Source organism: Ptiloglossa arizonensis, chromosome 12 (genome assembly GCF_051014685.1).
Source record: "Ptiloglossa arizonensis isolate GNS036 chromosome 12, iyPtiAriz1_principal, whole genome shotgun sequence".
Lineage (NCBI taxonomy): Eukaryota > Metazoa > Arthropoda > Insecta > Hymenoptera > Colletidae > Ptiloglossa > Ptiloglossa arizonensis.
The window spans coordinates 7,722,387-7,735,800 of record NC_135059.1 but is presented as its reverse complement, the minus strand read 5'-3'; the positions used below and the strand labels follow the sequence as shown (position 1 = coordinate 7,735,800).

The window sequence follows — 13,414 nt, the reverse complement described above, 5'->3', positions numbered from 1 at the left end:
AAAAACGAAATGACTTTCCGAACAACCCAATATTTTCGGTAATAAAATCGTATAAATATAATAGGAGAGTACCTTTTTAAATACGTTTCTCGGTGAGTATCATTTGTCGCGCGTATACTGTATTTCTCGGTATAAAAATAAAAGATCGTGCAGCGAAGGGTGAAATTCGATGCTCGATTGTCGTTTATGGCAGTCGGTTCTAACCTCTCGTGAATAACAATTACAGAAGGGACTTTCGAACGTAGGATCATGGTCGATAGAAAGAGCAAGCATGCTTCTTCGATTCGAGAGAAAACGTCGTCGATGAAGGGTAATTTTGCAAGAGAATGATTATTAATCGAGTTTATTCGTTAAAATTTATTCCACGATCACGATTCGTTAGGCGACACTGTGAGAAGTAATCGCGACAACTTTGTCTCCGAATTTCTAAAGTACTCGAAGGAGTACAATGTTACACCGTTGCCCAAGTTTGCAGTGAGTTCGAATTTATAATTTTCCATAGTTAAGTGCCAATTTCAAGTAACTTTAAAAAATTATTCCATGCAGGTAAGAAACGACTTGGACGTTCGAATCTCGAGTGCAATATCTTGGACAAGCGATAAGTAATAACTTCTACGTTTATTTTAAATACATCGATTAATAATGTACACGTATAATTAACTTACTTTTCATTCCGAAGATCGAAGGACAACGAGTCCCCCACATTTTATTTAACCTACGAAAACAGAAAAATGGACGGCCCGAAAAAAATCGAGAGCAAAGATGAGTATCCTGTGCAACGATTAATCTTTAATTATCGCGTTTGTTTAATTTCTCATCTTTTAACGCATTTTACGCCACGAGGTGTCGATCTGCATTTTGGATGCGTTGAACTCGACGATGCGGAAGTACAACAACGTCACGGTTCTCAAGTAAATGGATGATAAATTTCCTCAATTTGTCGTACACAAGGTGTTCCAAAACGGTGTTCGAAATCGACACATTTGTCGATTATATTTGCTTCGTCGTTCAGAACGATAAATTATAGAGTAGATGTTCCAATTACTGTCACTTTAAACTTCTCGCGTAATTTCGTTTAATTATTTTACAAGTTATTTAACCCGAATATCGTTCCAGATTGTAGCACAACGTTGCTCGGTGTCTCTTTTACTTGTAAACATCTCGATCGGAACATTCTATATATCATTCTACTGTAAATTAATTTCTAAAGCGGATTCCAGAAGTTACGGGACACCTTCTACACGAGACAAGTAACGTTTTCAACGCAACGTCGTTATTTCTTAGATTGCCAGATTGTCGGATAAACGCGTTCGGGGTGACCCAGATCGCGGAGATGCTAACGAACATCGGATGTCTTCGTGATTTGAATCTGGACATGAATCCGAACTCGCAGCAGAATTTTCATTTGCTTTGCGCACCAGCTGGGAGGTGAGAGCTTCTCAGTGTTGTTTCCTTCGTGGGTTCGTTTCTCATGAGAAAAAATCGCGTTCAGTTTGCTGTACTTGTCGCTGAAGCTTTGCCAAATATCCGACGACGGGATGAAGAAAATCGCGAACGAACTGAGATACCGGGATCCACCCGACGAGCCGAAATTGATTATTTTAAATTTGGCGAACAACCACATCACTACGAACGGAGCAGCTCACGTGGGCTGCATGCTTCGAACCAACAGGTGAAATAAAATCCCAAATTTGCGAAGAAACGATCGTGGTAACAGTAATCGTACTTATAGTTTGTATATACGATCGTGTTAACATCAATCGTACTTATACTTTGCGTATACTATCGTGATAACACTAATCGTACTTATACTTTGCGTATACGATCGTGTTAACACTAATCGTACCTGTACTTTGCGTATACGATCGTGTTAACATTAAACGTACTTATACTTTGTGTATACGATCGTGTTAACACTAATCGTACCTATACTTTGTATATACGATCTTATTAACACTAATCGTACATATACTTTGCGTATACGATCGTGTTAACACTAATCGTACCTATACTTTGTGCATACACGTGTATACACTTATCGTATATGGTCGTTTGACCGGTCACGAAACAAAGATCATACTTTTTCCAAAAGGAATACGAATGATATCGGACGATATAACAATTTAGGTAAAGTTAAATGAATGAAAAAAAAAGAAAAAACAATTTTAAATGAAATTTTTCAACGGTACGATTATTGCGTTAATTGACCTTTTCACGAGTGAATTGATCGGTAAGGAGAAAAGACTCTGTGCTCGATTTAACATTTTATTTTCAATGAAAATTCATACATGTGGGAATTAAGGAGCAAACAATCGTAAAAAATTTGTCCACTAAAGCTAGAAAGTTGACGTTCTAGATACATTCTGTAACCTACGAGCATCTGGATCTAGTAATAATAATAATGTCCGGGTTCGAGTGTACTCGAGCGCAGTTAAAAGGTTAACACTGCGCTAGTTGCGTGCTATAACTTAACAAATATACTTAAATTACGTTATCGCTCTATCATGTCCCAGTTGTATTTCATTTCCGCTGATTCGTCGTCGTCTGGCCGATGCACCGTGTTAGAGAAGTCTGTAAAAAGAAACATGCGATTCGTTAATCAACCATGTATATAAATAACGGTGATAAATTAGTCGAGTACAAGTAATGCTTAAACTGGTATATTTTAAACGTTTCGATCCTAAGACGTGTCCACTTCGATATATATATATATATATATATATATATATATATATATATATATATATATATATGTTTCATTTTTTTATCGCGTTTAAATCTTTCGTATTTAATTTTTATCTATATTCGTTTACCAAAAAGTTCTCGTAATTTTAAGCTCAAAACTTTTCAAATATACCATTTGAACGTTGCTCTTGATTAATTTCTCACCTCTATCAGAAAGGTGAACGATTTGGTTTGCCGAACGATTTACCATAAAATTATCAGATCGTGTATAATAATATCGATAAAATCGTTCGATTTTTACAGATCGTTGAAAAGTCTGATCCTGCTCGGAAACAGGATGTGCGACGAAGGAGCATCGCTGATAATACAACAACTTATGATGTACGCGAAACTATTCGAACCTAAAACTCAACGCGATTGAGATTATCCGAATTAATGGACGGTGTATTGATATAAACATTTATTAGTGTTACCTTGACGCACGAGGAGATTGTGGATCTTCGTCGTAGAAAGTTCGCGGAATTGGCGTTGCGGGACGAACAGGTACTCGAAAAATGGTATTTTTCTGTAAAGTTGCGTATTAACAATTGTATACAACGTGTCGAACAACGAGTAGATGGAGAAACGTGAGACCGAGAGAACGAGCGAAACGATGGACGACGAACAATCATTGAAGAGGAGCAACAAATCGCGATCGCGATCGCGGCTGAGTCTGAACAGACGATCTAGAAAATGTATATAGTGTATAACTACATAACTTTTATTTTTGTTGTCGGTAGACCGATTAAAAGTTTCTTCTCTTATATTTTTTCTTTTTGAATTTCTCCTTTCACGTGTAGAATTCCGACAACGTCTTGAAACGACCTCGAAATGACCTTGAATATGAAGATTTATATCTGAAAAACTATACGAATGCATAAAAATAATATTTAATTGGCTCTTTTATTTTCGAGACGTATAATTATCAGGTAGACAAATATAGATAAATATCCAAGGTAACCTCGAAGGAACCTATTGAAGAAAAGATTTATTAACAAAAAAAAAGTGATCGGTCCACTAATAGCAAAAATTAGTAGTATTGAACAAGTTACGTGGTTCACTAGATAATCGATACAATCGGTGATAATTATCAGTGAGCGTTCGTGTTAATTAAATAAATTTCTAGCTCTTCGAGAGTCTTCCATTAAAACGCGAGAGGGTGGAAGCGTGTCCCTAGACCTGAAATTCAATCAAGTAACGATAACTAAAACCTAAAACAATTGCTTCGAAGTAGTGTCGATCGAAGATTATATACGAATAATTTTTTCACGTGGAAAGAAACCATCCCCGGAAGGCGAGAAGCGTCATCCTTTTAGAAACGAGAGCCACCCTGTCAACGGATCCATCATGGCGACCGGAAACTTGGAACTGCAACACCTGGACTTGAGTTGTAAATATTTCTTTGATTGTTTCGAGTGTTACGAAACCTTGAATGAGATCTTCCCTGCGCAGATAACTATCTCACGAACGATAGTTTGAAGAAACTGATTGAGTGCTTGCGTTATCAGATTTATATATTACTTGGGAACTCGACCAAGGGCCTTTTACACGTTCTTTTGGAGGTACCAGAACGCTTTAAATAATTATTTCTCAATAAAGTAGTTATTATTAATAAGTGATGACAAATTGAAAATTATTATTCAATGTCTACTTTCACTTACTTCCAGGGTGGGAACATCAAAAGAGAAGGTGACGTAGATTGGTCCACGTACGAGGAACTCATGATCGTGAGACAAAATGGCGATTCGGTAACAAGTAACGACGCGATTCGGGAATTCGTGTCAGAGGAGAGTGAAATTCTACGAAAAAATATCAAGGTATATCGTTTCGTGTATTTATTATAGGAGGAATAATTTATTATTGGTGTGATGCACACTCGACGAGTAATACCGTTACTGGTAGATACGAAATATTTTATAATCGTTCCCCAGGTTATTTAGCTTCATTTTTATTCTATACTATTATCTACGATTGAAATTATTGTAATTTTTCAATTTTATACTTCTCAACTCGCGTATTTCACCGAAAAGGAAAAATTAATAAAGAAGCTGGTAACAGTGAGAAAAGTTAGTAGTACCAATAATAGAAGAGTTAAGCAAAACGATGAGAATTATTTTGTTATATTGTAATTTGTTCTTCAAACACTTTTTTACCCTGAATCGTCGTCCTTTTAGATACCAAAAACCAAGCAGAAGAATTCGAATTCCAAAGCAAGATCGAAAGATAGATTCGAAAGTGTAAGAGCGATCCTTGAATAAATAAAAATTTGTATAAAAATCGCTTGCCAAAAGGTTTCACGAAATAAAGTATTTACGCGGTTGGAGAATTTTAAGAACGTTCGAATCGCGATTCTTCCCCATGGAGATAAATCGGCGGTGGGACGAGAGGTCGAAGAGGATCGGTAAAATTGATCGAAGGAGAGAACGTAATAATGGCGCGACTCGGGATCGTGTCACGAATACTCTTATCGTTTGAACTTTCGACCTTCCAATGCGCCAGTGAGAATCCAGGGTTATACGCGCGTGAACGCTTCACGAAAACGTTAGTTTCGTTGTATTCCAATTAACGAGGATGCTGTTTCACATCGCTGCCGCGGCGATGCTCACGAACATCGCGATTCTGGAGATCTACTCGTTCTATGACCTACCGGAAACCATGGACATTCAGTTGTTATCGGACGAGGTAAACCCCCATTTCGATACCTTCGAGATTTCTTTTTATCGATCGTACGTAAGTTTCGTTCGTTCCAACCTCTAACACAGTCATCGACGAAAGATTGATTCCATCTAATCCTTTCACGGTGCGTAATTTTGCGTACAACTGTTGCGTCGAAAAACTTCCTGTCATTCATAAATCAAAATGTACGGTTCATTGTACGGAGAATCGTGCGTAGTGTTTCGAGTACGTCGTTTCATTGTTTGCGCGCGCAAACGAATACCGGAAATGCAGAAGAGTCGATTACCAAACCAATATCCGGCGAAGAAGTATGCAAGTGTGACCTCTGGTGTCACTACGTGGCACGTGAAAAAGTGAAAAGTTCTCGGGTGTGTCGTCGCGATTCACTTTCGAATATTCGGTTCATTCGCGAGCCGAGATCGTGTCTCGTTAGGTGTGTCGTTGTTTTGCATGAGTTGATCGTTTCCGGTGTATTATCGGCCGGTATAAACAAACCGTTCGCTACGAAACGCACACGACGAATGAACTCCGGTTTGCCATAACCAAATTGTGTCCTCCGCTATCGAGTGCTCGATACGGCCATCTCTTATAAACTGAACGAAACACGAGTAGTGTCGCCATCTTATAATAACCAACGGAATCTGATCAACGTCATCGTCGATTAGTGAAAGAAACGATCGAATATTTTATACGTTTTAAAATGCAAAAGCAACATCGAAACGGTTCATCGATTTAACTGACGCGCGAATCGTAATATTTGAAAATGTATGAAAATCTGTTCAAGAACCCATTGTACCGTGTGTTCGTATACGGAACACTGAAACGGGGGGAACCTAATCACGCACTCATTCAAGACACCGCGAATGGATACGCAAAGTTTCTAGGACTTGGAAAAACCACGGTGCCGTACCCGTTAGTAATCGCGACCAAATATAACATACCGTTCCTGTTGAAGAAACCCGGAGTTGGTCACGTGAGTACTGTAGCGAATGTTGATAACGTTGCCGATGTACGCATTTCCCTTGATTCCCGATAGATAGTATGCCTAATTATTGCCGTAGATTTCTGTTTTTGCGGTGGAAACTCGTTTCGAATACAAATCTTTCTCTTTTTAATATTGATCAACTTTGTTTGAATTGAATTTGTACCGTTAGGAATTTATTGCAATTATATGTCGCTCTCATTCAAGACCTTTTTATGGTTATACATAAGCAGCCTGTTCTCGGCGAAGTATACGATGTCGATACTAAAATGCTCAAGAAACTAGACGAACTGGAAGAACATCCAGCATTTTACCAACGATCGGAGGCAGACGTATTACTGGCTCCAGAGGCCAAAGCCAAATTGAACGATAACTTTGAAGAGGTAATTATACTCGTACATGCATAATACGGAATGTTTATTAAATTAATTTGTTCAATTTATTCTTTGTTCTCAGATCGGTACCTTAATGAAGGTTTGGATATATTTTTTACCAAAGTTCAAACCTTCTTTGTTAGAGGGCCCCATGTACAGCTCGTATAGCAACGAAGGATCACACGGATTAAAGTACTGCGAGAAGTATGTTCGCGACGGCTCGTATGATCACAGACCCGAAGTCCAATCACTCTGTTAATTATCCCCAAAAATATTTGTTTCCAGTGAGGAGAGCACAATAAGGCCTGAAGATCTATTTTGATGAAGCGTCATTACAAAATTTTCATTGCCACTTCATCGCACGAACGCATGAACATTTAGATTGTTATTCGTGGTAGTCAATAAAAGATCATTCGTCGCATTAAATTGCTGGGGTTTAACTCCGCGCACTCCAATGCATGTGTATAACAAATAGCATTTTTTTTTATCAAGAAATTATACGTAGACTTTAGATACTGCAAAGGGTTAAATTATAGCACTCGAACGCTGCAAATACAATTTATAGTGAGTACTGTTTATGGCTTTCAAGTCTAAATTAGGTCCTTAATAGACTCCTTTTATGCCATGCCAACGTTTGCTCAGGCAATAAAGACAGAACGCTAATAATAGCTAAATGATACAATCGGTGGATTGCTCCTCGGTATCCTTAAGCAACCAATTGATTTTCTCACGATTGAGACCTGAAAGCCTCGAACAGTATAACTACCAGAACCTATGAGGTAAAATCTTGAAATATCCTACCGTGTAACAATCCAAGTGATGCTATTTTTTTAATAAAACAAATCAATCATCGAGAAAACGCTTGAGAGTGTACGTCAGGTACAAAAATACCAAAACTTCAATGTAACGGTTGAAAATGACCTCGTATATTGTGTAATTCTCGGAGCACGAAAATATATCTTGTAATATAATATCTCGTATAATGTGATATACAATGAGAAAGCGTCGAACCGCGCGTACACAGATATTTGCAAAAACGTTTTTATTATTCGATTCTCACAATCAAGTCTTGAACATCGCGTATTGTTGAAGGTGTACGAAATGAAACAAAGAAGAATGTTACCAGAACATCTCTGTGTATGATTTTTTTTCTTCTTTTTCTTTTTTTTTTTTTATTAATTAAGTTTATCGTTCGCCACGCTGCATCCCACTCTTTTTCTTTCGCGTACTCTCGCTTCCTCTGTCATTCTATCACTTTCTCTCGGTTAACAGTCGCGATAAAAATTATTTTATTTCATCTGTTCTGTAACAAAAAGGCAGGCGAAGTCCACGTGTCATTCTGACGAATCGACGACTCGGTACTGTCATTAGAGAGACACACGCTGCCGCGTGAGTTTCTTTCTCTCCTTCAAATACGATCACTTTACGATCAGGGCATCGCCAACCCCTTTTTTCCTCCATCCAGTTACACAGAGGGTTGCGTGAAATCAATCGAAAAATCAGGAGTTAACTGTTCCTGATTTTACGGGGGGTCGGTCAACCAGTTCGTTCATTAAAAAATGAAATGATAATAAAAATGTCTTTTCGTTACGTCGGTTAATCTCATCAGACTTTTTATCATCTTGTCGAGTCCTTATCTATCGATCGTACACAATACTACATATATGTACACACTACTCGAGTTTTAAGAGTGAACGAATAACGATATGGTATGCTTTGCGAAATGAACGAAATAATTGGCCAACCGAATAGCATAGCTTTTCGCAATGGTATACGTGGAAATGCCCATGAAACGTCCCTTTAATCCTCGAGATAGAACGACTGACTATTTTTTACTCTCGCTCGAGTGTACATTCCATCGCGCGTGTTTCGAAGCTAGCGCAAAATTACCGACACGCATCGTGGGTGGTTCGCAAAAATTAAAATGCTTTTTAAGGCAGTACGTGTAAGTTGTCCTAGGAAATTTATTATAAATAATCACATTTTTTTTTCTTTTTATATCGTTCACTATACAAGGCTCCGTTTGTTTCTTTTCCTCACTTCTGTGTATATGGCTCGTGTCTCGCTTTCTTTTTCAAGCTTTTATTAGTTTTCTCTTTTTTTTTCATTTTCAAAAATAACCGCGCTAGCACCCCGAGTTCCTGGTCACATACAGGAGAACCTCACCATTTTTAACTCCTACAATTTCCTTTCCCCTTTTTTCGCGACAGAAATTCCTAAATTAACAAAAATTATTAAATAAGCGTCAACAAAAGCGTACATACGTCTTTCTTTTGTATATATTGTATTCGATACGCGTGTGTGTGCCTGTCTCTCTTTCATTCTCTCTCTCTCTCTCTCTTGCTTCTTCTTGTATACACTTCTGTTTTCTCAACTCTCGTACTTGTTTGTTGTCTGATATATATATATATATATATAGATATATATATATACTCGCATATATTTTTTTTATTCAGTATATACGTTTTCTTTTTATTTCCTCGTATTGTATGTTTCGCGCCGTTCCAAAGCCCAGCCCCGGAATTCAGTTATTTTCAATTAACATATACATATATATTTATACATATACTTATACATATACATATATATATATATATATCTTAATTCACCTAGACTTTTTTGTGTTCGTTGACGTACATTGCTGTTGAGCAAAACGATTACTCTAAAAAAAAAAAAAGACCGCCCAAGCAGGACCATCGTTATTTTCGAAAACTCTTTCGATCGTGATCGATTGATTTCTTTCGCCGCAATCGTTTAACTTAACGAGTTACTCTCTCGCGCGTTTGCGTGAATTATACACATACGTGTTTCGTTATTCTCGTCATGGTTGTCATGTTTGAGTATCCATGTGCCCTAGTCTATTTCTGCGATATTTCGAAAGCGATCGAACGTGGCAGTAAAGCATACACGCTAAATGAAAACAGCACCGTGCGCAAAAATGATTGCGACCACGCGAACTCTTCTTCCAGTGTCCTATCTCGGCTTCCGTTTCGCCTCGCGAATCCTATTTTTCTCGTTCAGTACAATCTACGTCGATTAAAAAAATTAAATACAAAAATTGGTGCTAAACGTTTGAGCATGTCTCCGTACGAAAATAAACCTCCGCGAAAACGTTGAACTTTCCGTTATTCGAAACGTATCCGGTTTGACGACAGGCAATTCCTATCGAACGAAACAGATTTACAGCATGGGCCTTTCGAAACTAGGGCATATACGTGATCGTGATGCATGCTATGATACACGTTTGTTGCGTTCTATCCTAGAAAACGTATTTTATAGCGCAGCTGGGCCACGAAACGGAGAGAGGCGATGACGCAATATTGATTGTTTGTCATTTGATTGAGTCAAGGGAGATGCTTTCAGCTCTGATCTTGCGAAAGGGCACCATATTTGTTACCCAGAGAAAGTTTGGGCGCTTGGGTTTGCGAATCCTGCATACTGTACGATCTGCTTCCCCCTTTATTACGTACTTCTTCAAACATACCTTCGTCTCGTTTCCTGAAACAGAAGTAACATTTCTTTGTTAGACTTTCTTCCGTGATAAAACTAAACGCTGATCGCGCACGAATGAAGCGAATTCCTACCGTCTGGCCCATGGTCCAGCAGGTTCGATTCCCTGTTGCTGCTTAGAATTCAATGTTGGGAAGTATTCTTCGCTATGTATATCCGGAGCAATATTTTTCCCCCGTTGTCTGGGACTAGCAGCTACAGTTTGGACATTTCTTAAATGTGGTGGCTTATAACTACTACCCGAAGTAGCTTGAGGTGGTGGTGGTGGGGCTGCTGCTACCTCTACTACTTCAGGTTGTGGAGGGGGGACGTCGGGCTTCTTCCACGGCCCAAAGTGTTTAGTACCAGCTTCGCCTGATTCTCCATCGGAACTATTGTCTCCTGTGCCTTTTTCCTCGTCCGAGTCTACGTCGATAGATTCATTGAGCGTTAAGTTTCCTATTTTTAAACCAGTATAATCCTTTTTTTCTTCTTTGAATTCTCTCCATTCGTCTTCTTCCTACGAATAATATATACTTCAAAGTTGTGTAACGGTACAAAGACTTCTGTACATAGAACGTATTAGGTGATCCCACAAGTATAAAAACAAAACCAAAGTGTAGTCGCCGAGGAGTTTCTTAAAACAACATCGAGAGAATGTCATAGGAGAACAGCACAACTCAAAGGATGACCTAATACCATACCAAGGTGTAGGAATGAGCTAATCGAATAGCGATCGAAAATCTATTTTTTTTAGCGATAGATGCGATAGATCGGGAAACAATCGCGCGTGATAATAATCTCGAACAGCTGCTCTGCGTCGGCGAGTTTATTACGGGAAATATTCGCCTTCGCGTAACAATCAAATTATATAACAAACGAACCGATCTTTCGACAGCGTCGAAACATCGAACACATTAGATTCAGGGGAGTCTCTAAGTGAGCGGATTAATTTCGGCAATCGTAAGAATGACGTTTGCGCGAACAAATATGGCAGCGGCCTGTGCCACACACGGGTGATCTGGTACTTTCGAAGTATTGATGCGTCTTCAAAATTAAACGGTAAGAAAGAAACGCGAGAAAGCTCGCGCGTAGAACGAGGAAGTTCTCACCTCGATCTGTTGGGTTTCTTCACTCTCCGGATTCACCGGTTTGTCTTTCATTTTCGACTTTTCCAACCGTTTTCCTGTCTCTTCTAATTTCTTCGCTATCTCGTCGGTGGTCGTGAACTTCTTTCCTTTCGCTTTTTTGCGATCCTTTTTCGCGAAGAAATCGTCCAGGTCAGCCATGCTGTGATGTACGCGATGTACGCGCTAGTTGCCGTTGGAAAACCTTTTTTGTCACGAAAGAGCACGAGGAAGAGCCTCAACACGAAATGATCGGAGGCACCGCTGCTGCTGCTGTCCACATGGGCTTGTCTTGGCCGGAAGTTACCGGAGTCACTTCGAAGTCAATGCAATTCCCGAACGCGCGTCGAGTTTTCGTGAGAACGAGTTTTCACTGTGAAAAATATGCCAAGAAATCGCGCTTCTGGATAGGTCGTCCTCTTTATCGCTGTACACCGTTTCAATTTTACAGAACATCGAGATATCCGCTGACGACCGGGCGAATATGTGGCGCTGACTGTCTAGCAGAAGACCAATGCAAAAAATCCGAGGGTTACCTAACCTATAAGTATCGTCGCGTGTTACGAAATTACCAAGTCAGTAAAGCCATTCGAGACAAACTAGGAAAAGCTGTCGTGTTACGATGACACGCGAGTCGAAACCGCAATTCCCGGGATCACGGAAAGGAGTAACACGTGCAACAAATCCAACGATGCAGAGGTTAATTGATCCACGATTATCGTACGCTTCACGTGCCGTTGATGGCGCCACACGTTGCTTCGCCACTTCCGGAATACGAAACGGGGCTTGAACTTGCTCGCTGGCATTCGTTCAATACAATGAGAAAAAGTTGCATGCATTAAACCTACACTAACACGTAACGTCTGTTAGATACTTCTTTATCTTAAAATCTCACTTTATGTTAATGTTAAATCAATACGTATGAAATGTTATTTCGCAGTTTCTATTTCCAAGAATGACACCGTAGCAAACAGTACCTGTTCAATTTTAGAAAAATATTTTCTCAGTTTGTAATTGAAAATTACTTATCTGAGAAAATAATCTGAGAAGAAATAGCGATGTTTCAAATCGAAAATATGTAACGCTATTGTTTATGCCAACCTTATGTCGTTTCCACTCATCCATCAAATATTATCTCGTTCAACGTGATTATATTCCGCCCATATACCTCCTACTCCGAAACGTATTTTCCAGCGAAATCGTTGGTTGTATCGTGTCGGATGTTCTAGTAAGCCTTCGCAACATTTACAATTACTCAAAAATTACTCGACACTGGTTATGTTCCCCCTATCGATGGTATCACATTTCCCTTAATTCGGAACTGATTTTTCATTCCTCTTTCAGTACCATATTTTTCTTAAACCACTTCCACACGAATCCTCTCCCATTTTACGTTTCAAATCCTCGTTGGAAGCGTGTCGTTTCACGATGGAAATTTTTAAAAAAGAGGTGGAAAATCGACGGAGTCTCGGAATGTTTTGAAAGTGGCGCCTCAGGCATCCCCACTCCACCGCTGGGAGGGAGCTACGCAGCCGCGCGCGAACTGGAGAGAGCATATAGGGGACCCCTTTCTTCAAACGCCAGTAATCGTGTCTAGCCTTGTCACGAACCACCGTGACTGGCAGTGTCTCCTATCCTCGTGCCGGCGTACTACGCGAAGAAGCCTCGCGCTATTTCACCTGCCTGCTGTAGATTCTCCTCTCGGAAGGCCTGACAGTTTTCGCTTGTTCCAAAGCGACGGAAGAACAACCAAGGCAGTTCGGTCTGTCGTGAGATCAAGGGGAAACTGAGCCCGGCAGCCAAAAAAGGTGTTCATGTGTTACGACGCTCGGCGAAATGAGGCTCACGACAAAGTGTCTTGGGAACATCAGCAAGATGCTGGACTTTTACTCGCAGTTCAACCCCTCGCCGCTTTCGATAAAACAGTTCATCGATTTCGGTGAGTGAGAGTCGAGTGGCGGTGAGCGAGAATGCTCTTCTGCATTCGTTTCTGTCCACGGTGTACGTGTACACTTTTGAAAGGGACGCGAATCGATCGAACG

General features: G+C 39.7%; 5 protein-coding genes across 5 annotated transcripts in view; 4 read left to right on the top strand and 1 right to left on the bottom strand.

Annotated features, from left to right (window-relative positions):
• The first annotated feature begins 730 nt into the window (after positions 1-730).
• LOC143153132 (uncharacterized) lies at positions 731-3,953 on the top strand. Its single transcript, XM_076324006.1, has 7 exons — positions 731-911; positions 1,285-1,428; positions 1,493-1,672; positions 2,989-3,066; positions 3,153-3,228; positions 3,302-3,419; positions 3,851-3,953. Exons 1-7 carry the CDS (start codon positions 880-882, stop codon positions 3,937-3,939), a joined length of 717 nt encoding a protein of 238 aa, XP_076180121.1. The 5' UTR covers positions 731-879; the 3' UTR covers positions 3,940-3,953.
• LOC143153135 (uncharacterized) lies at positions 3,633-5,180 on the top strand. The gene is made up of 4 exons (XM_076324008.1): positions 3,633-4,114; positions 4,177-4,286; positions 4,392-4,541; positions 4,899-5,180. The coding sequence occupies exons 1-4, from the start codon at positions 4,072-4,074 to the stop codon at positions 4,980-4,982; spliced, it is 387 nt and encodes a 128-aa protein (XP_076180123.1). The 5' UTR covers positions 3,633-4,071; the 3' UTR covers positions 4,983-5,180.
• A 74-nt stretch (positions 5,181-5,254) lies between these two features.
• On the top strand, positions 5,255-7,886 carry LOC143153136 (putative gamma-glutamylcyclotransferase CG2811). The gene is given in 4 exon segments (XM_076324009.1): positions 5,255-5,406; positions 6,110-6,373; positions 6,616-6,765; positions 6,839-7,886. Coding segments are annotated over 4 exon segments (702 nt in total). The 5' UTR covers positions 5,255-5,295; the 3' UTR covers positions 7,016-7,886.
• Positions 6,830-12,092, bottom strand: LOC143153131 (protein CDV3 homolog). The gene is made up of 3 exons (XM_076324005.1): positions 11,358-12,092; positions 10,341-10,765; positions 6,830-10,254 (listed from the first exon to the last, which is right to left on the bottom strand). Exons 1-3 carry the CDS (start codon positions 11,532-11,534, stop codon positions 10,116-10,118), a joined length of 741 nt encoding a protein of 246 aa, XP_076180120.1. The 5' UTR covers positions 11,535-12,092; the 3' UTR covers positions 6,830-10,115.
• An 870-nt stretch (positions 12,093-12,962) lies between these two features.
• Pdk (pyruvate dehydrogenase kinase) overlaps positions 12,963-13,414 on the top strand; it is a 32,554-nt gene continuing 32,102 nt past the window's right edge. The window contains exon 1 of the mRNA XM_076324002.1: positions 12,963-13,311. Coding sequence (XP_076180117.1) covers positions 13,209-13,311 — 103 coding nt within the window. The 5' untranslated portion in view covers positions 12,963-13,208. The remainder of the gene's footprint in view (positions 13,312-13,414) is intronic.

Coding starts and splice junctions, on each gene's coding strand:
- LOC143153132 (XM_076324006.1), top strand. CDS start 880: ATGCGGAAGTACAACAACGTCACGGTTCTCAA. Junction 1,673..2,988: donor TGCATGCTTCGAACCAACAG/GTGAAATAAAAT, acceptor CGATTTTTACAG/ATCGTTGAAAAGTCTGATCC. Junction 3,067..3,152: donor ATAATACAACAACTTATGAT/GTACGCGAAACT, acceptor AACATTTATTAG/TGTTACCTTGACGCACGAGG.
- LOC143153135 (XM_076324008.1), top strand. CDS start 4,072: ATGGCGACCGGAAACTTGGAACTGCAACACCTGGACTTGAGTT. Junction 4,115..4,176: donor GCAACACCTGGACTTGAGTT/GTAAATATTTCT, acceptor TTCCCTGCGCAG/ATAACTATCTCACGAACGAT. Junction 4,287..4,391: donor TTTTACACGTTCTTTTGGAG/GTACCAGAACGC, acceptor ACTTACTTCCAG/GGTGGGAACATCAAAAGAGA.
- LOC143153131 (XM_076324005.1), bottom strand. CDS start 11,534: ATGGCTGACCTGGACGATTTCTTCGCGAAAAAGGATCGCAAAAAAGCG. Junction 10,766..11,357: donor AAGAAACCCAACAGATCGAG/GTGAGAACTTCC, acceptor TATTATTCGTAG/GAAGAAGACGAATGGAGAGA. Junction 10,255..10,340: donor GCTGGACCATGGGCCAGACG/GTAGGAATTCGC, acceptor CTTCTGTTTCAG/GAAACGAGACGAAGGTATGT.